Genomic DNA, 27,144 nt, shown 5'->3' with positions numbered 1-27,144 from the left:
TCTGTTGCTACACCTTGCTTTTTATTCTCTCAGGAATCGTATGGCTTACCTCCCGTGAAATGAGGGGATTTACGTCATTGTTCCCTTCCAGGAGATTTTTGTCTCCTCATTATATGAATGGCCCTAGATAGTCAACAAGTCTAAATTTCCCCCACACTTTGTTAGACCTGGAGTTCCCACAGGGGTGTCCATATCACCAGGTCTGGCAGCCTGCTCGTGAAGGACCTCATCTTCACATCACGTTGGAGAATCGTGGTGCCTGCCACAACCCTATTCAATTCTAAGGAAACTCATCCCCCTGTGTACTGTGTTTTACCACAAGATGGTACCATCTTTCTCTTTATGTGGTACTTGGTGCTGCTTGTCAACCTTCCAAAGAATGCTTTCTGCATTCATTGATCCATTTGTTGCCAGCAAAGCCTTTGGAATGTCAAGACCTTGGCAACAGACAAGTGAATCATATCAAAAGAAATGTTCCAGTGTCTTCCGACATCCTTCCTTACTCTACGGAGTTTGTGAGTTACTTTCTAACGGGCAACTCCAAGCTGTCAGTTGACTCTAGGCTTAGTTGGAAATCTGCCTACATAGTTCTGGTGATTTGCATGACAAAACTGGAGTCCATAAAGCTTGAAGCTCCAGAACGCATCAAGGTCTGAATTCAAAGTTTCACTAAACCAGAAATACAGGCTTTGAGGCCAATGCTGGAAGGGAACTCCACTATTTCAGGTTGCTTTTCTGTCACTTATACAGAATTTTACACCTCGAGAAGGAGCCAGTCAGCTGAATGCATTCATACATTAAATATTTTGCAACATACCCTATGTACCTATCTACATATAGGAATGTACCTATATGTAAGGAGTTAAAAAACAAACGACAACAGCAACAAAAACTGTGTCCCGTCCTCAAGAGCTCACAGCCTGCTGGAAGAGAGAATTACACAAATATTACAGAGCATTCGTGCTAAGAATTCCAGTAGACATATTTACAAAGAACTATGGGAATTCAGAGAAAGACCTGTCTGTCCATGGATAAAGCATCCGAACTTGTCTAGAGTGGAATTTAAAGGATAAATAGATTTCATGGCATCTTTTAGTACCAGCATAGGGACTTTGGGGCAGAATTTTTTCTCCTCTAGGATCAGCTGGAACCAAGACTTTCCTGATGCATTGCTTGAGGAGAAGACAGGTTCCTGGGATGGTTATAAGCTACTCAGGTTAACTGCCACTAGGTCTATGGAACCACCCATCAGCGCAGGCAAAGGGTTTCAGTTATCTCCATCCATCAAGTGAATGCATCCCCCAGGGGATTCATCCCAGAGGGGATCACTGAAAGCTGGCTCATTGAGAGGGTAGTTCCCAGAAGGAATTGCACTCCCACTTGATGCAAGTTGTCTGGCCTATTGCCATAGTGTCTTCCAAGTGTCACTGGTCCTAAAGTGACTTTTTTGTTTCCATTTAGATGTCTTTCAAACATCTTAAACTACACAATTAGTTGTCTTCCTCTTCCAAAACACACACACACACACACACACACACACACACCTACTTCCTCTCAAACCTTAATCTCAGTAAATGGTGTCACTAACCATGCTGTTTGTCAAGCTAGAATCTGCAAATTCCTATTTATTTCTCCCTAGCCTTTCAATTAATTACCAAGTTCTATACTTTTATGGCTCTTCAAATTTATATTTGGCTCAGGCACATTTTGTAATAAAATAATCTTTTTTTCAGGTAGCAAGTATCTGCTTCAGAGATAATATGATGTTACTGAAATTAATTCCAAATTTCGGAAAACATAATGTAGAAAACCTTACATATAAGATACATTATTTGATCTATAAAATAAATGAAAGCTATATCTGGCAAATAGAACTTATGAAGTATGAAGTTTATTTATGGTATCAATAATTTCTAATATAGACCTTATAAGAAAAAATTTTTGCAACTATGTATGGGGATGGATGTTGACTTATTGTGTTGATCATTTACTAATATATACAAATACTGAATCATTATGTTGTACACCTAAGTGTGATATAACATTATATGTCAATTATACCTCAATAAAAATAATAATAATTTCTTGTTTATGTTTATTTATTGTTGAGAGAGAGAAAGCAGGGGAGGGACAGAGAGAGGGGGGAGACAGGATCCGAAGCGGGCTCCACACTGACAGCAAAGAGCCCAATGCGGAGCTCGAACTCACCAACCACAAGATCATGACCTGAGCCAAAGTTGGATGCTTAACCAACTGACCCACCCAGGTGCCCCAAAACTATGTTCTTTTTTTCTTTAATGTTTATTTATTTTTGAGAGGTGGGGGAGGGGCAGAGAGAGAGGGAGACACAGAACCCAAAGCAGGCTCCAGACTGAGCTGTGAGCAAAAATCCTGACCCTGGGTTCGAAACCCACGAACCGTGAGATCATGACCAGAGCCGAAGTCGGACATTTAACCAACTGAGCCACCCAGGTGCCCCTGTTCTTTTTTTATTTTTTTCAACTTGCAATCTCAGTCCCTAGGGGTCCTACATTTGTACTGGACGTGAGGCGGCCACCACAGCAGTGTCACAGAGGAAGTTACACTCTGGGCTGTTCACCTGTCAGGATGTACTTCTATTGAAATCATTCTATTGCAATGGTTCTTACGTGCCCTCTTTTACAGTTAAAATAACTTTTGCCAAAAGGAGTAAATAGTGCAAGTGAATATAGCATGTTTTACTTTCTGATGTGGGACTGACGGTGGCAAAACTAACACACTCAACAATAACTGTTGAATACCTACTGTGTTGCTAATCAGTGGACCGCAGATTCTGTGAATTAATCTCACTGCCGACCTTCAAATTTTGCAAAGCCGGTAATGCTAAAGGAAATAAATAAATAAAATTACAAATTAAGCACTTGGAAATATTTTCAGATGCTGCTGCATTTGTCTTTTATTTGCTTTCTAGAGTTCACACTTGCCTCTTTCAAATAATAACAGGGATTATGTTTTGTTTTATCAATCAGAATGCAAATGATAGATTCTCAGACTGTTTACTGAAAGAAGTTAGACAAACAAGCTGCACTTAGTCAGAATATCTGGATGGCTAAATCAACTTGTTTAAATTTATCTTAGGTTCAAGCATGGTTTCTACAGCCTGTCTTGCTTAAAATGTATTTGAATTGTTTTAAATATATTATCTTATTTACCTTTCTGAAATGAAAATGGAAGCAATCCTTGCAACTTACCTTCCTGGATATACCTACAGTGAAGCCTTGTTTTTGAAAACCACAGAGGAATCTCCTGCCAGGCCAGAAGGGGCCTCCTTAATGCAGTCAGACCTCAGTTTCTAAAGTTGGTGTTTTTTCTTTTTGATTTGTTCTTCTTTTCTAGTCTGTTGTTTGAGATACTCGTTTTAATTAAAGCCTTTTAAAACTCACTAAAAACAAAGCAAAAAATGTGATAATGGGTCAGTAAGTCAAAATCAGTTTTCTAATTGATGTTGACCTTTTATTCATTATGTCCTTCCGATTTTCTATTCCTTACCTGTTGCTAAACTCCAGCTGGGATTTATTTTAGTTGCATCAAAACCTTTCTTTAAAAAAAAAAAAATAATTCTTGGGGCATCTGGGTGGCTCAGTCAGTTAAGCATTTGACTTCAGCTCAGGTCATGATCTCATAGTTTGTGAGTTCAAACCCCGTGTCAGGCTCTGTGCTGACAGCTCAGAGCCTGGAGCCTGCTTTGGATTCTGTATGTGTGTGTCTCTCTCTCTGCCCCTCCCCTGCTCATGCTCTGCCTCTTTCTTAAAAATAAATAAACATTAAAATAAATAAATAATAAAATAATTCTTCAGTTCTTTGGTGAGCTTTTGCTAGGTTATACTACCCATCTTGTCTGTATTCAAACTTTTGATATTTTTGTTCATTGTGGGTTCTTTTGCATTTTGACAATTTAAAACAAATATTGAATGAAAATACTCATTTTGAGGGACACGTGGGTGAACCGAGGGACATGGGGGTGACTCAGTCGGTTAAACATCCGACTCTTGGTTTCGGCTCAGGTCATGATCTCAGAGTTCATGGGTTCGAGCCCTGCATCAGGCTCTGAGCTGATAGCCCAGAGCCTGCTTCAGATTCTCTTTCTCTTTCTCTCTCTTCCCCTCTTCCTCTCTCACTCTCTCTCTCTAAGTAAATAAATAAACATCAAAAAAAAAAAAGATAGATATAGCCATGTGTGGGCACTGCAAACTCAGTCAGTAGAGCACATAACTCTTAATCTCTGGGTTGTAAGTTTGAGCCCCATGTTGGGTGTAGAGATTACCTAAAAATAAAATCTTAAAAAAAAAAAAAAAAAAAAAAGGATAGGTATGTCCAGGTGGTTTACTTTGGCTGATGGAGGATAGTAGGGGTGATGTTTCACTTCCAGGCAGGAACTTTAAGTGACGATGCATAATTAACCTCATTCCCTCTTTGTACCTCATCAGTTATGAAAGCCTAGGTCAAGAGGAACCTCAATCAGCCTGTGTCCTGAGTAAACAGACCCCGTAACAACCCACTATGAACATGGAGAACGACATGGATAAACTTGTTATGGTAAGCCACTGAGATATGAGGGTTGTTTGTCGTGCGGCATAACCTAGCCCACCTGACTAGCACATTCCACATCCAGGGACAGTGCCCCTTCTTCCTGTCTGGCATACGCATTTCTAGGAAGCAAACAATAACTGCTCTCCCCTGATAGGTTAGACCAGTGGTTCTAAAACTAGTGGGTGAAAGTCTGATAAGAAAGAGGAGATTTGCATAGTCTCAAAATATCTCCTCACAAAATACTTATTAATTACAGAGGAAAGAATAGTAAGTTTTACAGGGAAAAAACTGGGACACCTGAATGGCTCAGTCAGGTAAGTATCTGACTCTTGATTTCAGCTTGGGTCATAATCTCACCGTTCGTGAGTTCTAGCCCCACACTGTCAGTGCAGAGCCTGCTTGGGACTCTCTCTCTCCTTCTCTCTCTGTCCCTCCCCCTCCTCCTGCCTCCCCCCCCCCAAAAAAATAAATAAATAAACTTAAAAAAAAAAAAAAGGAAACCTACGGAGACAAACCTGATAGACACCAACTTAGCCAAATGATAGAATTTATATTATGGGATAAAGAGATAAGTAAGTATCATATGCCTCTTGACAGGATGCATTATGAAGGACATATCATTTCTGTGATATTACTGGTAAAAATGCACACCCTGAAAGTATTCCTGAAGAAACATAGAAAGGACCAAATTGAAGGACATTCTTTAAAATAACAAAGGGTCAGGAGTAGCCAAGAAGACATGAATGAGTAAGAAGGAAAAAGTATGGGGGCATCTGGGTGGCTCAGTCGTTTAAGCGTCTGACTTCTGCTCAGGTCATGATCTCGAAGTCTGTGGGTTTGATCCCTGTGTTGGGCTCTGTGCTGACAGCTCAGAACCTGGAGCCTGCTTCAGATTCTGTGCCTCCCTCTCTCTCTGCCCCTCCCCAGCTCATGCTCTAGCTCTCTCTCTCTCTCTCTCAAAAGTAAGCATTAAAAAAAAATTGTTTAAAGAAGTAAAATGGGGCGCCTGGGTGGCTCAGTCGGTTAAGCAGCCGACTTCGGCTCAGGTCATGATCTCACGGTCCGTGAGTTCAAGCCCCACGTCAGGCTCGGTGCTGACAGCTCGGAGCCTGTAGCCTGTTTCAGATTCTGTGTCTCCCTCTCTCTGACACTCCCCCGTTCATGCTCTGTCTCTCTCTGTCTCAAAAATAAATAAAAACGTTAAAAAAAAATTAAAGAAGTAAAAGATATATGGAAAGTTATGTGACACAGGAACATTGCAGATCATCAGAAATATGTACTTTTCAGTAAGTAGTTCTGGGCTGACTATCCATGTGGGAAAACATGAACTAAAGCCATGCCTCACAGCACACACAAAAATAAATTCCAGGTGGATTAAATATAAAAGTATGAAAAATGGGCACCTGGCTGGCCCATTTGATAGAACACGCAACTCCTGATCTCAGGGTTGTAAGTTCAAGCCCCATGTTGGGTGAAGAGCTTACTTAAAAATAAAATCTATTTAAAAAATGTATGAGGGGCACCTGGCTGGCTCAGTTGGGTAAGCATCTGACTCTTGATCTCAGATCAGGCCTTGATCTCAGGGTCATGAGTTTAAGCCCCTCACTGGGCTCCACGCTGGGTGTGATGCTTACTTAAAAAAAAAAAAAAAAAAATGGTATGAAAAGCAAAATTACAAACTCTTTAAAAATATTTATAGGAAAAATAACTTTATAACTTTGAGATAGGAAAGGACTTTCTTTTAAAGGTACAATGAGCAGAAGCTACAAGGAAAACCGATAAACTTTACAGTAACAAAAGGTATCATAAGGAAAGGGGAAAGGGATCAACATAACACTGTATGTTAACTATACTAGAATTTTAATATTTCTTTTTTAATTTTTTTCAACGTTTATTTATTTTTGAGATAGACAGAGTGTAAGCAGGGAAGGAGCAGAGAGGGAGAGAGAGACAGACAGACAGAGAATCTGAAGCAGACTCCAAGCTCTGAGCTGTCAGCACAGAGCCTGACATGGGGCTCGAACTCACGAACCACAAGATCATGACCTGAGCGAAAGTAGGATGCTTAACTGACTGAGCCGCCCAGGTGCCCCTGGAATGTAAATTTCTTAATAATTCAAATCATAACTAATATTTTATTTTTTTTTATTTTTGAGAGAGACAGAGACAGAGCACAAGAGAGGGAGGAACAGAGAGAGAGGGAGACACAGAATTCAAAGCAGGCTCCCAGTTCTGTCAGCACAGAGCCTGACACAGGGCTCGAACCCACAAACCACGAGATCATGATCTGAGCCAAAGTTGGATGCTCAACCGACTGAGCCACCCAGGCACCCCAATTATATGGGAATTTTTTTAAATATAGTAACAATAAACAAGTAAGTAGATAAAGAAAAAACAGATCATCAACCAATAGAAGATATAGGTAGTGAATATAACACAAAATATCAGAATTCAGAACATATGAACAACTGTGATTAAAAAAACAAAACAATTAACAGAAAATGGGCAAAAGAAATAAAGGGTAGTAGTTGGGAGTGGCAGCGTGGAAAAACAGAAAGTGCACTGACAAAGAATTCCAAGGACATTGGCTTTGAGACCTAGCTCTGCCAATACCCCTTTACTTTTCTGGAATAAGTAACTCAATCTCTTTGAATCTAGTTTTCTTATCTGTAAAATGGGAGCAAAGGGTGGGCATCCAGCATGAAAAGGCAGAGAATGAGAAAGGTTTGAGGTGGGGTGGGGTTGGGGTTGTCTATCAGTTAGGCCAGCCCAGGTTCTTAATGTTATCTGCCCACTAAGACGACCTGAGGAGATTTTTAAACCACCCCGCCTTTGAGATTCTGTTTACTTCTCAGGGTCCTCAAACTCCAGCAAACCTCAGAATCTCCTGAAAAGCTTGTGAAACCACAGACTGTTGGGCCCGCTCCCAGAGCTTCGGATTCAGTAAATCTGGAGCAGGACTGATCATTTGCATTTCTAACAGGTTCCCAGGAGATGCTGATGTTGAGGACCTACCCACTTGGAAAACTACTCAAAGTACAGTATGTGCAAAAAAGATTAGGAGGAAATGCCAGGAGGGTATTTGAGAGCATATGCTTTTTTTTTTCTTTTTGTGAAATGAGGAACATATCTCACCACCTGAAAATCTACTGCATTTTGTTAGCCATATGCATTTAAAATACATGCTTTTAAAATATGCTTTTTTTTAAAAAAATATGCTTTCAAAATACATGTGTTAAGGAACTGACTTTAGAGATTGCTCCCAGGAGGGAAGTTGTTGAATGAAAGAGACTTCCACTATATACATTTTGGTACTGCATGAATTTTACACCACATCCATATAAACAAACAAAAAACAAAAAAGAGTAAATCCAACAAAACCTTGGCTCAATTTATGAGTAACCATAGTAATAGAGAAACCCTCTGAATATATTATGTATGACTATCATCTTCCCCATATTTGGTTCCCCAATATTTCTTATGTTATAGTAAAATGCATTCAAACAGTTACAAATGATAAAAAAAAAAAAATGAGGGAAGAAAGGAGGATGGGTAAGTGGGAGGGGAGGGAGAAATGGAAAGCAAAGAAATATGGGCAGGTGTAATAAAGTTTGTGATTTCTGCTGAATCAACTTCACTTTCTTGGAGGGCAGGGAGTTGGGGGGGGGGACAACAAATAGATGAATATCAGGATCAAAATGTACACAACAGAGTATAAGGAAAGACGTCAAGTCAAGGGCAAATTATCAATTGATAACATTTTTAAATACTTTATCGAAGGGATTTCCATATCAACAAAGACTTGAGAGAAAAGGAAGGGGGCGCCTGGGTGTCTCAGTTGGTTGAGCGTCTGACTTCAGCTCAGGTCATGATCTCCCGGTTCATGGGTTTGAGCCCCAATCAGGCTCTGTGCTGACGGCTCAGAGCCTGGAGCCTGCTTCAGATTCTGTGTGTGTGTCTCTCTCTCTTCTCCTTCTCTGCTCACACTCTGTCTCTCTCTCTCTCTCTCTCTCTCTCTCTCAAAAATGAATAAACAAAAAAAAAATTTTAAAGGAAGGAAGACAAAGCAAGCTATCACCTACCTATGTATATCCACCTGTGACACATACATTAGATGCCAGATAGATAAAAGATACTCAGTTTGAATCTTTATGTATATAACATATACATATTATATATTTGGTAAACCTTGGTTACAAAGTAGAAATGCGGAAAAGGAAATTTTTAGTTATAATATGCAGTGGAAAGCTGATGGCTTTCACAGGTGCAAGTTCAGGTTTTGTCCAGAAGAGGGGGGTGTGAAACTATAAATGGCATCATGGTTTTTTCGTAACTTGTTTCCGGCATTTCCCTACTGAGCAGCCAGAGGAAAGTCCGGGTTGGGGCAAGGCGGCTATTGGCATTTGGGCAGACAAGTCTTTGCAGTGAGCCACTGTCTCCCACACCACTGCTTTGGGGCCACCCACCAGAACATCTGGCCACACTGCCAAGGCATGATACTCTGTCGGGCCCCTTTCCTTTACAACCTAGGAATCGAGATGATATTCTCAGTGTTAGTTTTCATTCTTTCCACCTGAACTGGTTAGAATCCAGAATGTGGGACGCCTGGGTGGCTCTGTTAAGCTTCTGGCTCTTGGTTTCCCCTGGGCTTCTGGTCTCACGATTTGTGAGTTGGAGCCCCTAAATCGGACGCTGGGCTTGACAGTGTGGAGCCTGCTTGGAATTCTCTCTCTCTCCCTCTCTCTCTCCTCCTACCCACTCCCCCCCCCACTCAAAATAAATAAGTAAAACTAAAAATAAATAAAAGACTGTCTCCCAGGTGAACGTGGCAATGAGGGGAGGCAAGTGTTTGTCCTCCTACAGACACAAGGCGCAGAAAATCAAAACGGAAGCCACCTCCCAAGAAGAAGATGACAAGCATTCACCTGGCCCTTCTGCAACCATGAGAAGTCTTGGGACGTGAAAATGGACCATGCCCGCAAGACAGAAGTCATCTCTTAACACCTAGTGCCCGGAGAATTCAGATGCCCGTCTCGCATTCGTCAGAACCAGTGGGCGCGTACAGTGATTGGATAGATGCCTGCGAGACAGCCAATCACTAGCGAAGCAGAAGGCCCACCCACTTGGCTGTCCTGCCTGCCGTGCACCTGCCCCACTGCGGCCCGATCCATAGATGTTCCAGCGTCCAGGAGGCTGTGTATCCAGGGCCTTCACAGGTATATGGAGTGGGTGTGGGGGTGAGCGTGTGCGGCTGCAAGTGTGGCAGTAACAGTGTGCTTGTGGGCACGGACTGGAGTTGAGTGGGGGTTGTTGGGTCCCCTGGGGGCCTGAAGTGCTTCCCTTGGCTCTGAAAGCCTTTAACTCGCTTACTCCTCCTCGGGGCCTGTGTCTCTCGACTACGTTCTGGTCAAGGACAAGCCCAGCAGAGGCTGCCTAGGGACTCTCCAGCCTCCTCACCCACCTGACACTTTGCCCGTTAGAACTGGACCGCCCTTCCTCCCTCCCTGCCTTCCAAGGCCTGTGGCCTGAGATTCAAAGCCACAGTCCCAAGGGCCCCTTGGCCAGGTCCTGGCAGAACAGCCCCTTTTCATGTTTAGCTGCTTTTGTAGAGGAGGAAGAGGCTGGGCGGAGGATAGCTGTCGGTCCAAGCCCTTAAATAAAACAGCCGAAGCCAAAAAAAAAAAAAAAAAAAGAGTCCGGAATGTGTTCAGCATTTAATGAAAAATGGGTTTGTGTTATTGAAGTTTGCACGATCAGAAATATAAATGCAGGAAATTTTTGTGAAAAGAGCAGTGTTCAAGTTTGCCAGAACTTGAGTAGCTTTTAATTCTTCTTAGTGTAAAAAGACAAAATATGCTTACTCGTTTTATTAAATGTAGTATGTTCATTAATTCCTCATGTACATTTCATTTGAAGTTACTGAAATAAATCCTTCTTAAATACCATCAAGGCCTGTCGGGATATAGTTATGTTTTCATATGTGGCATGTTCTGTGCAAGTAAATCTGTCTGCTATGTTGTTTCTCATTATCCAGACAATTCAAGGAAGAGGAGAGACAGACGCCAGTAAACACATGTAAACATGTTCCTCCTTGCTAGCAATCAGGGAGATGCAAACTGAAATAAAAAGGAGATGGCATTTTAGACTCATCATACTGGCAAAAAATGTAAAGTCACATGTGAGTGTGTAGGAACATGGGCACCTTCATGCACGGTTGGAGGGTTTTAAATCAGTGTGGCCACATCTGAGAGCAATTTAGCACAAGTGATAACGTGAACGGTGCATACACCCTGCAATTCTGCCGCCCTTAAGTTGAAAATGGGCTGCATGTGAGGCTTGTTATCCCTGTGGGTTATCGACCCACCACCCTATGAGAACCTCTTGCGCATGTGCATGGGGAAACAAATTCAAAGATATTCACAACATTACTACAGCAAAAAATTGGAAACAACGTAAAGGCTCATCGACAGATAAATAGTGAGATAAAATATGTGTGGTAGGGTCATTCAACGGAAAACTAAGGAAACTGCAAACCACAGGTGTGTACAGAATCATGACCAAATCTCAGGTGTAAGTTTGAGAAGCAATGCTCAGAGAGCACATGCTGCAAAGTGACATTGCACACTGCAGTTAAAATGAACGATTTAAGCCTATGTGTATTAATCTTGTGTTCGTTTTCTGCGACCGGTATAAAAAAATTACCGAAGATTCAATGGCTTAAAATAGCACACGCTTATTATCTTCCATTTCTGGAAATGAGAACTCTGAAATGGGACTCGGTAGTGTCAGCAGGGCTGGCTTCCTTTCTCCAGCCAGAGGTGCCCTGCCCTCCTCCAGGATCTGGTGCATTGAAGCGCCCCTAGTGCATTGGGGCCGAAAAGGGGGGCACTGGAGCACAGGTGCCACGGGCTGAGGAAGCAGATGATTCAAATGACTGGTGAGCAGCTGTTAAATTATCAAATGTCCCGCTGATCACAAAATTGTCATGCAATTTGTAAAGAATACAAAGAAAAACCCATTTCCTTCCTCTACACCTATTTAGGTGAAAAAGGTTCTCAGACTTTCCATTTATCATAAACAAAAGAAAAATGGAAAGAGGTTCCATGCTAACTCCTGTCTTATTTTAGAAATAAGTAAACATCATCCAAAGAAGTAGGAACTAATTGAGAAATTAAAGCTCCATTCATTTCCCTAAAAGGTGCTTCTCCGGGGGTGCCTGGCTGGTTCAGTTGAGAGAGAGGGCAAATCTTGATCTCGGGGTTGTGAATTCTAGCCCCACGTTGGGTGTAGAGATTACTTAAAAAAAAAAAAAAAAAAAAAAAAAGATACTTCTCCAATAAAATTTTACCTTTATGTTTAATAATTACTTGGCAGGATTTGTAATTTATTGTTGGATTTATTGTGTAGTATTAATAATTTTAATAATAATTCAAGAAAATTTTTTTAGCACTTAAGAGTCCTGTGCTCAAAAGAAAGAAAATAAATTTTAATAAATTAAAACTTATTTTATATATTTTTTATCACATGGATTTATGACAAGAGAATATTTATGACAAGAAAACATCTTTAAGGATAAAATATATTCTGTTAAGATAAAATTCTGTGGGGAAAGTAGAATGGGAACATGGATTCAAAGAGATAAAAGAATAATATAAAATTCTTGTCTGTTAAAAAGAGTTCATCCAAGGACACTTTTAATAAAGGTGAATACCAGGGGAGCCTGGGTGGTTCAGTAGCGTAAGCATCTGACTTTGGCTCAGGTCATGATCTCGCATCATGAGTTTGAGCCCGGCATCAGGCTCTGTGCTGACAGCTCAGAGCCTGGAGTCCACTTCAGAGTCTGTATCTCCCTCTTTCTCTGCCCCTCTCCCACTCGTGCTCTGTCTCTGTCTCTCAAAAATGAATAAACGTTAAAAAACATTTTTTTAATAAAGAAAGGTGAGTACCAAATCACTGATAGTTAGATTTCATTGAACACATTTTATTTATTTTCTATTGGAGTATAGTTGACAAACAATGCTATATTAGTTTTAACTGTGCAACATAGAGATTTAATCCATTGGCTAGATTTTAAAATATGGAAATGATAGTTTAATTTTAATATGCCAAAACTTAAACTATGATGGAATTTACCTTTTGAACTGTTTACATATAGGACAAAACATTGTAGATATTAATCCAAAAATGTTCGGAGGGGTAGAGAGTTTTACGAAATTACCATAGTGGGCACAAAAGCAAAAATTCCGAAGGCTGCTGCTCTAGGGTAGCATTGCTGAGTCTTAAGGTATTGAGGGTATTGGTCTCTACAGGGATAACGTCAACTTATTTGGCAGGATGGTTGTAGCAGTTTCCGCTCTCTCCAGAAATCCATTTTCTTTGCTAATGGGTCACTTGAATTTGCTAATGAGTTAGCTAAATTTCCCCGGAGTAGGAAAACATTTCTTTTTGCCAGCACTTTAGCGTTCATGGAGCCCTGCTTCTTGATTAATGCCAAAGACAAGGTCTCCGTCAATTTTAACCTTCATGTATTTCCCTAAGTGTCTCTCAACCCCCTAGCTTTGTTTTACATCATTCCCTCTCCCTGGGACGCCCCCTCCACCCAACTGCCACCAGCTTATCACCCATGTTTCTGGTCTGAGCTTAAATGTCCTTTCCTCGAAAAGTCTTTCCACAAACAGCCTACCTAAAGTTTCCTAATTCTCCATTGCAGAACCCTGTGGAGCTTATATGAGTTAGGAATGATGTATTTGCTTCTTTGATCATATATTTGTCTATCTCTGCACTAGATTGTAAGCTCCTTGGGGACTGTATCTGTTTTATTCACCTACATATGCCCCAGCATTTATTATAGCTCCTGAATCATACTAAAATCTCCATAAATATCTCCAGAATAAACAAATGGATGAATGAATTTTTTTCAGACTGTAACAGACATCATCTTTAATCCAATCATTGATGGATTTGAGCAGGATGTGACAGGCGTTTCCTTGAATAAAAAGGTTCTTCAGGCTTTTATGCTTCATTTCCGTTTTGGACTGTTGAAAAGAATTCTAAAGCACCCTTCATATGACCCCACCTCCTCCTTTTTTTATTCCTCTTCTCCCTCCTCTTTAAAAGGTCTTCCTTTTCAGGGCACCTGGGTAGCTCAGTCGGTTAAGCATCTGACTTCAGCTCAGGTCGTGATCTCACGGTTCAAGCCCCATGTTGGGCTTTGTGCTGACAGTTTGGAACCTGGAGCCTGCTTCAGATTCTGTGTCTCCCTCTCTCTCTCTCTCTCTCTCTCTCTCTCTCTCTGGCCTTCCCTGCTCATGTTCTGTCTCTCTCTCTCTCAAAAATAAAATAAACATTAAGAAAATAAAAGAAAAAAAAGGTCTTCCTTTTCTTTACTCCCTCTGTAATATATTCAACACTAAGATGATGGATAAATTTGGTAATTTTGCAAATGAAAGAAGAAAAATGCACTTTACTATTCCCCAGTCTTCAGCTCCAAGTTTACAGGTGAACTTGGACTGTCAGGGATTGTACATGTAACCAACAGTGAAGGAGTTCAGGACGTGCTACCCCAAAATATGGCACCTTGGCATACTAAATATTTTAAGCTGAGGGAAGTTGAGAAATGGCAGGGTGCTGGAAGGATTCTCTGATCTTCCCCCTGAAGCAGGTCTTTAGATTTTCATATGAGAGATGCCCTCCCCATACCAGGAGGATCCTTATCCCCAAAGATCTCGGAGAGGAATCTGAAGGAACAGGCCTTGCTAAGTGTCTCCCAGTTTATTACACTTTATCTATCACACTTTCCCATGACTTTCCACTCTTCATCAAACCTATCATAAAAATGCCCAGGTCTTATTTTCCTTCTGAAGGCTTCCATGTCACAGAAAACTTGTATAAATTTGTAGGCTTTTCTCTTGTTAATCTTTTGGTACAGAACTCCAGCCAAGAACCTAAAGGGAATGGAAGGAGAAGATTCTTTTCCCGCTCCCCTTCAATAGCTAAGATAAATTGTCATCAAATCCTCTGGTACCAGACTACACTTCCCTGTCTATAATACAAGTTTCTTAAGTGTGCAGTGTAATACTAAGACCACATTTTATTTAATTAATTACTTTAAAGATTTTACTTTTAAGTAATCTCTACATGCAATGTGGGGCTGGAACCCACAACCTTCAGATCAAGAGTTGCTTGCTACCCCAACTGAGCCTACCAGGTGCCCCACTAAGCCCACATTTTATTTTCCTATTTCTTTTTTTTTTTTTTTTTTGATTTTTGTAATGTTTATTTATTTTTGAGAGACAGAGACAGAGCACGAGCAGGGGAGGGGCAGAGAGAGAGGGAGGCACAGAATCCGAAACAGGCTCCAGGCTCCAAGCTGTCAGCACAGAACCCGACGTGGGGCTTGAACTCGGGAACGGCGAGATCATGACCTGAGCCGAAGCCCGAGGCTCAACTGACTGAGCCACCCAGGCGCCCCAATTTTCCTATTTCTTTAAAAAAATTTTTTTTTTTAATTTTAGAGAGACTGCAAGTGTGAAGAGGGGCAGAGAGAGAGAGAAAATCTTAAGTAGACTCCACACTCAGCACAGAGCCCAGTGCAGGGTTGATCCCACAACTCTGGGATCATGATCCTAGCAGAAATCAAGAGTTGGACGCTCAACCGACCAAGCTACCCAGGCACCCCTAAGCCCACATTAAAAGAAAAACCTTTAATGAGAATGAAAGAACAAAATTTTAAGCCTGTCTAAATCTAATTTCCAATTGTATTTACATATATGTGTATATATATATACCATATACATGTATATGTGTGTGTGTGTGTGTATATATATATATATATATATATATCCCTGAACCTCCCCTTTATGTTGTTGTGAATCTGTATATTCTAAGCCTTATTTGATGTTGATAGTAACAGTGACAACTTTACGAAGAGTTTCATGTTCATTATCTCATTTAATTTGATTACTCTTCAACAGATGGCTTCTGGGCAGGCCCACGTAAGTCCTTGCTGGAGGAGAAGCTGACAGCAGCCTTCCCTGATACTGAGTACGTGTCTTCTCTACAGGGCTCTTGTCCTGCAGTCACCAACCAGCTGCCACCAAGCCAAGGGTCTGTCCACATCTGCTCTCACAAGCAAAGGCTTGCACCCCAGATCTATCCTGGCTGGAAGGGTAAGTTTCCTCTTCCTGTCTGAACTGGGACAACCATCTTCTCCTGTCCTCAGACATTGGTGCTCCTGGTTCTCAGGCCTTTGGGTTTGGAGTAGAACTTCACCGCCGCTGCCATGGGTCTCCAGCTTGCAGATGGCAGGTCGTGAGACTTCTCTGCCTCCATAACAACATGAGCCTTGTCCTCATAGTGTATCTCTTTCTGTATTTGTACCCTGTTGGTTCTGTTTCTCTGGAGAACCGTAACTAATGCAGGAACCAAGTATTTCAGAATCCGCCAGATTTAGGGGTGCCTTCCCACACAAAGCCAGACTTTATTTTTTTTCAGTTATAATTAGATAGAAATTAAGGGACACAAAAAGCCAGATACTAGCCAAAAGTTTCAGTTTTCCTTTACTTCTTGAAATAAGAGCATTAAGAACCCTGGGTATTACCTGCTCTTCTCCTACTCTCTGCCTGCAATGGTCCAAGTGGTCCAGCGTTCGGACCTGGCTACACTCACATAGTCTTTGGGGGCAGAGGAGAGAGGAGCTGTCTTCCATCTGCCTCTGAGCCACTGTATGCACATATGGGTGATCCCTCAAAAGAAGGCATAATATTCTTTGTGGGAAGGGACTGGGAGATTTTCTGGCCTCTTTTTTTGCTTTCTTCAGAGGAGACTGTGGGCTAAATAGTGACATCTATCACGATTCCCTGATCTTACAGGAACCGCTGAGGGGAGGGGTTATTTCCCCCCATTCTTTTTTTTTTTTTTATGTTTATTTATTTATTTTGAGAGAGAGAAGAGGGAAGGCTGCTGTCAGCTTCTCTTCCCGCAAGGACCTGCATGGGTCTGCCCAGAAGTCATCTGAATGGGGGAGGAGCGGAGAGAAAGAGGGAGAGAGAATGAGCACTGGGTGTCGTATGGAAACCAATTTGACAATAAATTATATTTAACATAAAAAAAAAAAAAAGAAAGAGGGAGAGAGAGAATCCCAAGCAGGCTCAGCACTGTCAGTGAAGAGCCCGAGGCCAGGCGCCATCTCACAGACCGTGAGATCATGACTTGAGCTGAGAGCACGAGTCAGGTGCTTCAGTGACTGAGCCACCCAGGCACGGCTTCCCCCTATTCTATAACAGTAACATTAAAAAAGTAAGTAACACAATTTCTTAAAGTAAAAAACAATTTGTTGATAGGGAAGTGGAAAACTATTGCATATTCTGTTCCACTGCCACAAATATATAGTCAACAGCATAGTGGTTACGTATTAGACTCTGGAGCTGGACTGCCCTGGTTCTGATTCCAGCTTTGCTACTTAGTAGCTATACATGCTTGGGAAAGAATTGTCACCCTCTAGATCTTGATACTCTCACTATAAAATGGGAAGGACAGTGATAGTGCCAAACTCACAAGGTTGTGATGAGGATTAAATGAGTTATTTCCGTAAAGTGCTTGGAACTGCACCCGTGCACCTCTGAAGCAGTGTTCCCTGTTATAATTATCATTATTTAAAGATTTTATTTTTAAGTAGTCTCTACACCCAACATGGGGTTCGGACCCACACCCCGAGATCAAGACTGGCATGTTCTACCGACTGAACCAGCCAGGTGCCCGTTATTATTATCGCTGTTGTGGTTCTGGGGAAAAAAACCACAGGAGCCTCAGTGAAGAATGACATACAGGGGCACCTGGGTGGCTCAGTCGGTTGAGCTTCTGACTCCGGCTCAGGTCATGATCTTGCGGTCTGTGAGTTCGAGCCCCGCGTCGGGCTCTGTGCTGACAGCTCAGAGCCTGGAGCCTGTGTCGGATTCTGTGTCTCCCTCTCTCTCTGACCCTCCCCCACTCATGCTCTGTCTCTCTCCATCTCAAAAATAAATAAACGTTAAAAAAATATATATCATTAAAAAGAATAACATGCAGGGGCACCCGGATGGTTCAGTGGGTTAAGCGTTCGACTTTGGCCCACGTCATGATCCTGAGCTTCATGGGTTCCAGCCCTGAGTCAGGCTCTGTGCTGACAGCTTGGAGCTCAGAGCCTGGAGCCTGCTTCGGATTCTGTGTCTCCCTCTCTTTCTGCCCCTTCCCTGCTTGCACTCTGTCTCCCAAAAATAAATAAATATTAAAAAAAATTTTTTTTGAAGAATAACATACAGGGGTCCCTGGGTGGCTCAGTTGGTTAAGCATCTGACTCTTGATCTTGGCTCACGTCATGATCTCATGTTTAGTGGGATCGAGCCCCAAGTCAGACTCTGTGCTGACAGCATGGAGCCTGCCTGGGATTCTCTCTCTCTCCCTCTCTCTCTCTCTGCCCCTCCCCTGCTTATGCTCTCTCTCTCAAAATAAATAAACATTTTTTTTTAAAAAAAGAATAACAGACAGACCTTGTCACAGTTTTATTCCAAACTGGATTCCAGGTCCCATCAAAAAGATTGACTAATGCAGGAATCCCAAGCACTGAGGAAAGAAAGGCCAGTAAGGGATCCCTTTTGGCCAAAAACGCTTCTCAGGGGCCCTTCAGTCCCACCACTTGGGCGGCTACTTGCTCTGCCTCCCTGCACCCCACTGTGATCTCTGGCACTCATCCACAGCTATGGCAGCACCTAGAGTGGGGAAACAGATGGATCTGGAAACCCTAGTGCCTCCTAGATAGGCTGCCCTGGGTTTATGCAACTGGACTGGAACTTTCAGGAAACCAGCAATTCCAGTTTGCATTTGGTGAGTGCACACCCAGCGTGGGTGGCTGAAGGGTCTGCTGCCTCGTCATATACCCTCACAGGAGATGCCCTACTGCCTGGACAGCCTGGAGCCTCTGTCGCTGACTCAGTCCGGCCCTTCCAGGCTGTCTTTCCTGATCACACTTTGTATACAGCTCTGAACCTCATGACGCCATTTCGAATGCATTATCTCTCTCTCTCTACAGCTATGAAGTCTCATATTCTTCCCCCCCTTTCCTAGCCAAGAAAACAATGGTCAAAGAGTACAGTGACAGAGATGGAACCCAAGCCCAGGTTTCTGCCTCTAAACCCAGGACTCCTTCAAATACCCATCAGCTGCTTCAAACCTAACAGCTCTTACTCTCAGAGACCTCAGCTAAGGCGGCTCAGCAAAAAGGTAACCTTCCTCTCTTCTGAGTGTCTAGAGCTCTTTGTCTTTTACTTTCACTGGTCACGCATCATTTTAATAATTTCACCTCATCAAAAATAATTAAGCAAGATTCCTAAATACAAGGAATTCCCTCTGAAAGCAAAACAATTTCCAAATTATGCAATTTGTCAAAGGATGTCATGTGTTTCAACAGACATTTATTGAGCATCTAGTTTATGTCAGGAACAGTATTAATGCGAGCATAGTCCATCAACTCACAAATAAGCGATCCCACAGGTGGGATCTGACAGATACATGAGAAAGTAGCCTAGCAAGTGCTCTGGCCAAAGGAAGCACACGATGTTAGGGTGCCATGAGAAGGGGGGTAGAGAGGCAAAATTTGTCATCCCCAAATATGTCTCTTTGGCTGGCGGGTTATTTTAGATTGATTATTTTTAAGAAACAGAAGGTTCCGGAAAAACCTTTGTTCTTCCCCCTAACTATCCCAAAAGGAATTTAGATAGAGGACCTGCTCCAGGACGGGAGTTATCCCCATAGATAACTACAGTATAATGTGAACTGGGTGGGGTAGACATGGAGGAATTTAGCTAAATCTGTTAAAATACCTCTCTCTTATTGTGTATGGCCCAGCAAATATTTGTTTGCCAGGCATTTACTCTTTTTATCTTCCTGTGAATTGTCCTTTTTCCCCTTTGAGGTCCCAGACCCTAGCTTCTCAGCTCTAGACGCATATAACCCTCAATTGCCTGACTATCTGTGGACTTCCTGTTCCCAGATGGTAATCCTTTTTCAAAAATCATCTTTGTTTTTACAAAAGACTATGTACCTTGAGACCCTTTTAAAGGCGAGTGTCTCCATTATATTTAAATAGGATTCTGTTTACCAGCCTTTGGCTTCTCTGGTACGCTCCTGAGAAGCATATATATAGACTTGTTTCTCTGTAAAAGAGGTGATGAAATTAGGCAGCCTTAAAATGTCTGCTGCTAAAGTATAATGGAAGAAGGGGAGGGGTCTGTTATTCATTTCCTAAAATACAAGCATTAGAGATACATGTATTTCTTGGTATAACAAATCTTTTTGTTAGGGTTTGCTCTACATACGAATCCATCTCTGATTCTGATAACTGAATTGCAGCTGCCATTTCTTGTCTAACTTTGGCTATTTTCCTCTGAGTAATAATACCATTTTTTTTTTTTTTTGTATAAATGATGGGATTTAATACTTTCATCAGGGTGGGCTCATTGAATATTCATATTCCGCTTACACTGTGCAGCAGCCACATGGGAAGTTGTAGTAGAATTTCAATGCAGAAAATAGTAACTCTGATGAGAAGACTGTTATGTGTGGGTGTTTGGAAGTTATGAAGATGAGATTAAACAAAGCAAATTCTATTTTAATAACGATTTGTGCAAAATGGGAACAGGTGATTTTAAGCAGATAATATTTTTCTAAGGCAATTTTATCCAAAGAAAATTGAAGGTGTTTAAAAGCCCTCATGTATTTTAGCCGTAACGAGTTTTCTTGAAAAACAGAGAGGAGGGTTTTGGGTGGAGAAGAGTTAAATTACACAACTGAACATTTTAGAAGCTTCATTCGTTTTTGTTGCTCTTTTACTTTTTCTCTCCCTGTGACCTTCAGTTTCTTTCTCTTTCTCTTCTATCCTTTCTCTCCTGCTGTCTCTTTTTAGGATCTCTGGCATTGACCCTTCCAGGGCCTCATCTAAACTCACCTTTATTGTTACATTCTACCCTCTTCTCTACCCGGGAAGTGCATCAGAATGAAATTGGCAAGATCTTCTGACAGCTTGTCTTTACTACTGTGTTGCCAGGGAAGGGAAAAATGGCTATTTATACAGTCCATTTCCACAAGCTGCTGCTAAATTATGGGCCAAGTTTCCTTTAAAACAATGATTAATACTTCTTGATTGAATACCTGGCAAACTCTGCTGGACTCTTCCAACTTGCGAATGAGTGAGATTTCCCTAGACGTGGGTAGGGTTCAACTGAGCCTTCACTTGGATATTGGGAAGTGGGTTTTTGTTGTTGAATGTAATTTATGCCAGTTGCAGATTGTGGGGCTCATAGTCATACATGGAATCATATAACATTGCCATTTTTTATGTCAAAAATTGTCAAATATCGGCAATGTCATATGGTTCAACTTAATAGATACTCAATAAATATTTGTTGGTTAGAATTGAAGAGACTGTAGAGACCATTCTATAAAAGATTTGAGGTAGTGTATAGGAAATGCAGACACACATTAAACTAATAAATTACAAAACAATCCCATTTAAACCCAAAAAATTCTCAATTAACATAGGAGATTTAAACAAAGAGGTAAATAGACACACATAAACACACCAAAAGATCCTCCATAACTGCAGTGTTTTTGCTGTAAACTTGGGAGTTAGCTTTTGGTACCAAAATAATAATAAGGATGATGACGTTTATTTACCACTTATGTGCCCAGCTTGGTGCTAAGTGCTTTATACACACTTTGCATTCATTCCCTACCACAAACCTATTAAGGTAATAATCAGCCCCATTTTACGGATGAAAAAGTTAAAACAAAATGTTTATTATCTTGGAGGAGAAAAGAGTCTAGTTTCTTAATTTTTTTTTAACCTTTTTTATTTTTGAGAGACAGAACATGAGTGGGGGAGGGGCAGAGAGAGAAAGGGAGAAACACAGAATCCAAAGCAGGCTCCAGGCTCCGAGCTGTCAGCACAGAGCCCTTTGTGGCGCTTGAATCCAAGAACTGTGAGATCATGACCTGAGCCACCCAGGTGCCCCCAAAACAGTAGTTTCTTAGAGATACATTCAATTGAAGAAAACAAAACAAAACCTTGACCATGTTATCAACATTCCTTGAGTAAATGTAGCTAGTGTTTTGTAAGGATATTCTTTTAATGTCCCTCGACCTTGGGCAAAGATTCTCATGCATATGAATTACCAGGGGACTTCCTCCTCACCCAAAACTCGGGCCCTATGAGACTTTGCTCTTCAAAGTGTGGCCTTTATGACAGCATTATTGGCATGGCTTAGGAGCTTATTAGAAATGGAGGATCTCAAGCCTCACTCCAGAAAGTATTAGGACCTTATTTTCACAAGATTCTCAGGTGATTTGTACGCATATTGAAGTTGAGAAATATGTCTTTAAGTGCAGAATATTTGAATTCTAAATAGACTCCTAAGGTGATTCTGATGAAGATGATCAATGGTAAGATCATACTTTATAAAACACTGCCCCGGGCATGATACCAACATGTGATTCACTGAAAACACTGCAAGCAGTTTGAGAAGCCAAGGGGTCCCAGAGTTAAGACAACATAAGACGTGCATGGCCAACAGTTGCTGTTCTGATGCTCTGGCTGGATCCAAGCCTAAAACCTAGGATGTTGGCATGGCTTCACCCACTTTTCCATCTCGGCAGGCAGAGGAGAAGGTATCCTTTCCATGAAGGGGAACGGTAGGATGGCCTACTTCAGACATGAAATTCTTAGACACTGAAACTATAGCTAAAAGAATTGTGTGAATTTGGCATTAACTCCTTACTGCATTTGTATTGAACTTTTTTTTTTAATTTTTTTTTTAATGTTTATTTATTTTTAAGAGAGAGAGTGAGACAGAGTGTGAGCAGGGGAGGGCCAGAGAGAGGGGGAGACACAGAATCCGAAGCAGGCTCCAGGCTCTGAGCTGTCAGCACAGAGCCCGACACGGGGCTGGAACTCACGGACTGCGAGATCGTGACCTGAGCCGAAGTCGGACGTCCAACCGACTGAGCCACCCAGGCGCCCCTGTATTGAACTTTTAAAAATGATTTAAGTTATTTAGGATTGGGCCAAAGTGGTACCGTAGCAAGGTGCATGGTTTATTTTGTGGCTGCAAGGACCCTGTGGATATTCCTAACTACTCCCAGGATATATGCTCAGATGGTCCATTAACTAGTACTTCGGGATATCTGGAGTGGTTCCGAAAGGCAAATACTAGATGACAGGGCGGATTAATATGTAGCAGGGATCCTACTATCAGGCACTGTACATTTCTCCTCACGTGCCCCTACAGAGGAGTGTGGCAGGAGAGGAGTGAGCTTTGGGGCCGTCGCTGTTGTGTAGCTAAGAAAACAGCTACCGCAAGGTGGAGCAAAGTCACAGAATTAGAATCACAGTTGCTGGTCTCCAAGCCTGGCTCACCCTGGCTTTCTGGATTTTAAGTCCCAGGCAGTCTCCATATCCAGCTTTGTGAACTAAGTGGGCTCTTGAGTATGGGAAAGATAAGGAGAACCTGAAAAAAGAAAACTATGAAAAGAACATTTGACTTGTTAATCACGCTGCATGGCGGGATCAGAAGACATCCACAGAGGGCAAACCGTGAATTAGTCACACGCATTTCACTGTACATGAACCTGCTTCATAAGTTTAAAGAACCGTCAGTTCACAGGAAGCAGAGTAAACAATTGGGAAAACCCACTTTGGAGGCAAGCTGATATGGGCTGGAATTCTGGCCCAGCCAGGCCTTCACTGGGCTTTCTAATTTCTCATCTGTAAAATGAGGACAATGGTATCTACCTTATAGGGTTCTTTTAAGAATGTATGCAAAATGCTTTGTTTTAGTGGATGGGACCCAATTTCCAACAACAGTAAGACAGTGATTTACTAATATTAGGGCATTAACACTCAAAACCGTTTATTGATGGTTTATTGGACATGATGAAGTCAAAGATATTTAAGAGACTATCTCTGATTTTATTTTTTTAATCTTTTTTTTTTTTTTAAGTTGTATTTATTTAAATAATCTCTACACCCAACATAGGGCTTGAGCTCACCACCCAGGAATCAAGAGTCACACACTCTTCTGACCTAGCCAACCAGGTGCCCTGCCCCCTCTGTCTCTGAGTTTTAAATACCTTTCTTTCAAAGAAGATTAAAACTGAGATAATAATCACAAAGATAACTAACATCCACTGGGTCTGTACAATGGTCTGATGTTGCTATAAGCACTTTAAAGGATGATCTCAGTAAGTCCTTATCAAATCTCCGGGAGCTAGGCATTAACGCATTGTACAGACAGGAAAGTGAGGCCTGGAGAGGTGCAGTAATTTTTATCAGCTCACTCAGGAAAACTGCAGAGCTAGGATTCATCTCTGAGCACTCAGTCTTTGGGGCGTGTGCCTACCACAGTGGTTCAGGTCTACCTCCAGCTAACAATTCATTTCTAGGGGCTGCATTTTGTATTGCCAAGTTGTACTTCCCAAGTGCAAATATAAGATAAATCCAATAGCACCATGGATGGATGATATGAATCACATTTATATTTGCCTGCAATAATCACCAAAGTAAGCTGCTTATCTCTGGTCTCTCTCTTCCTATGCCCAATCCATCCTTCCACACTGCCAACAGTTATCTTTATAGAACACCTATGTGACCATGACACTACTCTACTTAAAAGGTTCACTGTTGTCTGCAGAACTGTGTCTAAAAGCTCAGTATAGGAGGCCTCTCCCAGTTCACCTTGACCTTCCTTCCCAGCCTCTCTGCTTTAGATATTCTGGCTTTTCACCCAACTCTTACATAAGACAGTTAGTTCCACATGAAATTAGGACAGTCAGGGGTTCTGCAGTTAACCTCTTGTTTTGGCACTGTGGAAAAAAACTTACATTTTTTTAAAGATTTTAATTTTTAAGTAATTTCTGCACCCAACTCGGGGCTTGAACCTACAACCCTGAGATCAAGAGTTGCACGCTCCACTGACTGAACCAGCTAGGTGCCTTTTAAAAATTTTCTAAAAAAAGTAAAAACAATTTATTCCTGTATTCTGTTGTTATAATGTAAAAAAGATGTTTAAAAATTAAATTTTAAAAGCTGCACAATTAAAAACAACCTGCACAGACTATCAGTTGGAATATATAAAAATTTTCAAAATGTTTTTCACCTATCAGAGATCTGGTATTTTAGTGGAAGATAATCTTGTAACTGTATTTCCAATTGCCCCAAAGTATGATGTTCCTTTTTCCCCGTGGAACGCAACCCCTTCCCTCTCTGAGGTGGCAAACTGCTTACTATTTATCCTTCAAATCCAGTTTAAATATCACTTTTTGCCAAACCTCTTGCAGCCCATTTTTCCTTTTCAGGACTCCCAAAGCCAGGAGTGTTTCTCTTACAGTATTATTATACATACATACGTACATACATACATACATACATACAATATACTTTGAGATCCTTTAGAGCGGGGACCTGACCTCGGAGTCCCTAGCTCTTAGCTTGGTATTTGGCCCACAGTAAGAACGTGAAAGTTTATCACTGGATACATGAATGAATGATCAAAGTCTAAAAAATCCCTACTCTGTTTAGATCTTGCAGGGAAAACATTTGTATACTGGACACGCCTCTGAACACATCGCTTTGATAAACCAGACCCTCCCTATGTGCGAGGTGATTGGAAAGGAGAAAGGAAAGGTCCCAAGTGGTAAATGTGTCCGTGAGAAAGCTGGACCACGCCTTTTCCACCACCCTAGCTCCTAGAGCTACTCCCAGGATGGGGAGAATATTGTGTTCCAGATGAGTATTTTTCTCCATCTCCACTGAAAAGCTTCACCCTCTTTTGATTTTCAGCAGCCAAGTCATTCACAATTCAGTGAGCCTCCGGTTTTCCTACTGGGGTGCAACGTCTTGGAGTCACATCCCCTCCCGTCGTGGAGAGCTCCAACTCTCGATTTCTCCGATGGATTCTGGAAAAAGCCCCTCCAGAACCCCCTGCTTCGAACCCAGGCGGCCCCGGGTGGGGAAGGGGCTTTCCAGCTGCTGAGGCTGCGGTCTGCCCCACGCGCCGAGAGGAGCCGAGCCCTAGCCCGGCGAGGCGCGGGGGGCGTCGCCTACGGCCGCCAGGGCTCGGCGCGTGGGGCGGGGCCGCGGGGGGCCGGGAGAGGCATCCATCTTCCCGGACGAGCCTGCGCTTCCTTACCAAGCGGGGCGAGGGCGAAGGGCACGGGCCACGGCGCCGCCCCTCCCGCGAGCCCTGCCCCTCTTCGCCAGGCCCCGCGGGACCCGTCCGGCCGCCGCCGCCGCCGCCCGCAGTTCGCTCTCTGGGCGCGGGGAGCCGCGGGCCGTGTGCGCGCCGGCAACTTTGCGGCCGCCGGGGGCGCGGCTCCTCCCGGTGCGCGTGCGAGTGTGCAAGGCAGCGGCGGCCTCCTGGGGGCAGCAGCGGAGAGCGGGACGGGGAGAAAGAGGTAGCGTCGGCGCCCCGCGGCCAAGGAGGCAGAGGCCCCTCGCGGCGCCGGCTGTCGAGATCTAAACTCCGCCGGTGCTGCGCCCAGGACGCGTTCAGACCGCGCAGCGGCCGCCCTCCGGCCCGGCAGCAGGGACTCGCTCTAGGATTACGTTTCCTCTCGTCCGCCCGGGCGCTAGCGGCAGCTTTTGCCGACGGGGGAGCGGCGTCCGCGGCGGCAGCATCCCGGCCCGGGCGGGACCCTCGAGCGGCGGAGCCGGCGGCTGGAGCAGGAAGGGAGGGTCGCGGCGTCCGCCCTCCAGAGCCGGCCCTGCCCCCGAGCGCCCGGTGCGGGTTTGTAACAATGGTGCGGAGCGCCGGCGCGAACCCCGCGTCCGCCCAGCGGCCGTAGAGGAAGTGGCCGGCTCCGGGTGGGGTGGGCAGGGAGACGCCCCCCGCCGCTGGCTCGCGGGAGTTTGTCTGCGCGCCGGGCCTCTCCGGCCCCGAGGCCCCCCTCCCCCCCTCTCGGATCACCGACGGCAGCTCGAAGCGGAGAGTATGGTGCCGGCGCCCGGGTTAATCTAGTCCTCGGCTCGCTCCTCTTTTCCGCCTCCTCGTCTTCCTCCTCCTTTACCTCCTGTGGGTGCTGCCTCCGGGTTCCCCGTGTGTGGGAGTACAACTCTCTGCCTCTCCAAGGAGACTGGTTTGTGACAACCGAACAGAACTTGCCCATTGAAAGCGGACCCAGAACAGCTGGATAATGTCCACTCCGAGCAGATTCAAGAAGGACAAAGAGATCATAGCCGAGTATGAAAGTCAAGTCAAAGGTAAGGATGGGAGCGGCTGCCTTGCTCCTTTTGTGTGCCTTCTTGTCATTGTGCTCGAGGAGTTGCATTTCTAACTTGGTGTCTGCGTTGGAGGAAGGCGGTGAGGGACAGCCAGAGCTTCTGGTTGAGCCACCCTGGGCTTCGTGCAAGCCCATCCCCGTCCCAGTCCCGTCAAGCCCACGGGGAGCTGGAAACCGGGTGGCTTTCTCCGACTCCTAGAGCGCACCTCCAGGAGAGAGAGAACTGGCTGTAACTTAACCACCACCTTCAGCCGGGCAACTTAACACGGG

The 27,144-nt window shown here is 43.2% G+C and overlaps 2 protein-coding genes and 1 pseudogene across 3 annotated transcripts in view; 2 read left to right on the top strand and 1 right to left on the bottom strand.

Moving 5' to 3' along the window:
- Positions 1–322: 322 nt before the first annotated feature.
- Positions 323–9,671, top strand: LOC109270262 (transcription elongation factor 1 homolog; annotated as a pseudogene).
- An 11,781-nt stretch (positions 9,672–21,452) lies between these two features.
- On the bottom strand, positions 21,453–26,760 carry LOC128774987 (translation initiation factor IF-2-like). The gene is made up of 3 exons (XM_053895323.1): positions 26,662–26,760; positions 22,609–26,570; positions 21,453–22,371 (listed from the first exon to the last, which is right to left on the bottom strand). The coding sequence occupies exons 1-2, from the start codon at positions 26,758–26,760 to the stop codon at positions 25,455–25,457; spliced, it is 1,215 nt and encodes a 404-aa protein (XP_053751298.1). The 3' UTR covers positions 21,453–22,371; positions 22,609–25,454.
- SRGAP1 (SLIT-ROBO Rho GTPase activating protein 1) overlaps positions 26,061–27,144 on the top strand; it is a 277,813-nt gene continuing 276,729 nt past the window's right edge. For both annotated transcript variants that reach the window (XM_019454985.2, XM_019454984.2), the window contains exon 1: positions 26,061–26,854. In XM_019454985.2, the coding sequence (XP_019310530.1) occupies positions 26,788–26,854 (67 nt within the window). In that variant the 5' untranslated portion in view covers positions 26,061–26,787. The remainder of the gene's footprint in view (positions 26,855–27,144) is intronic.

The sequence above is a fragment of the Panthera pardus genome, unplaced genomic scaffold (genome assembly GCF_024362965.1).
Source record: "Panthera pardus isolate Hobbes unplaced genomic scaffold, ASM2436296v1 HiC_scaffold_6, whole genome shotgun sequence".
Taxonomy (NCBI): domain Eukaryota; kingdom Metazoa; phylum Chordata; class Mammalia; order Carnivora; family Felidae; genus Panthera; species Panthera pardus.
The sequence above is the reverse complement of the archived record's forward strand: the minus strand, read 5'-3'. Positions and strand labels throughout refer to the sequence as shown.

Excerpts from the sequence above, each read along its gene's own strand:
- LOC128774987 (XM_053895323.1), bottom strand. The coding sequence starts at position 26,760 with ATGGGCAAGTTCTGTTCGGTTGTCACAAACCAGTCTCCTTGGAGAGGC. Across the intron at positions 26,571-26,661 it reads GGAGGCAGCACCCACAGGAG|CTGCCGTCGGTGATCCGAGA; the intron begins GTAAAGGAGGAG and ends CTCCGCTTCGAG.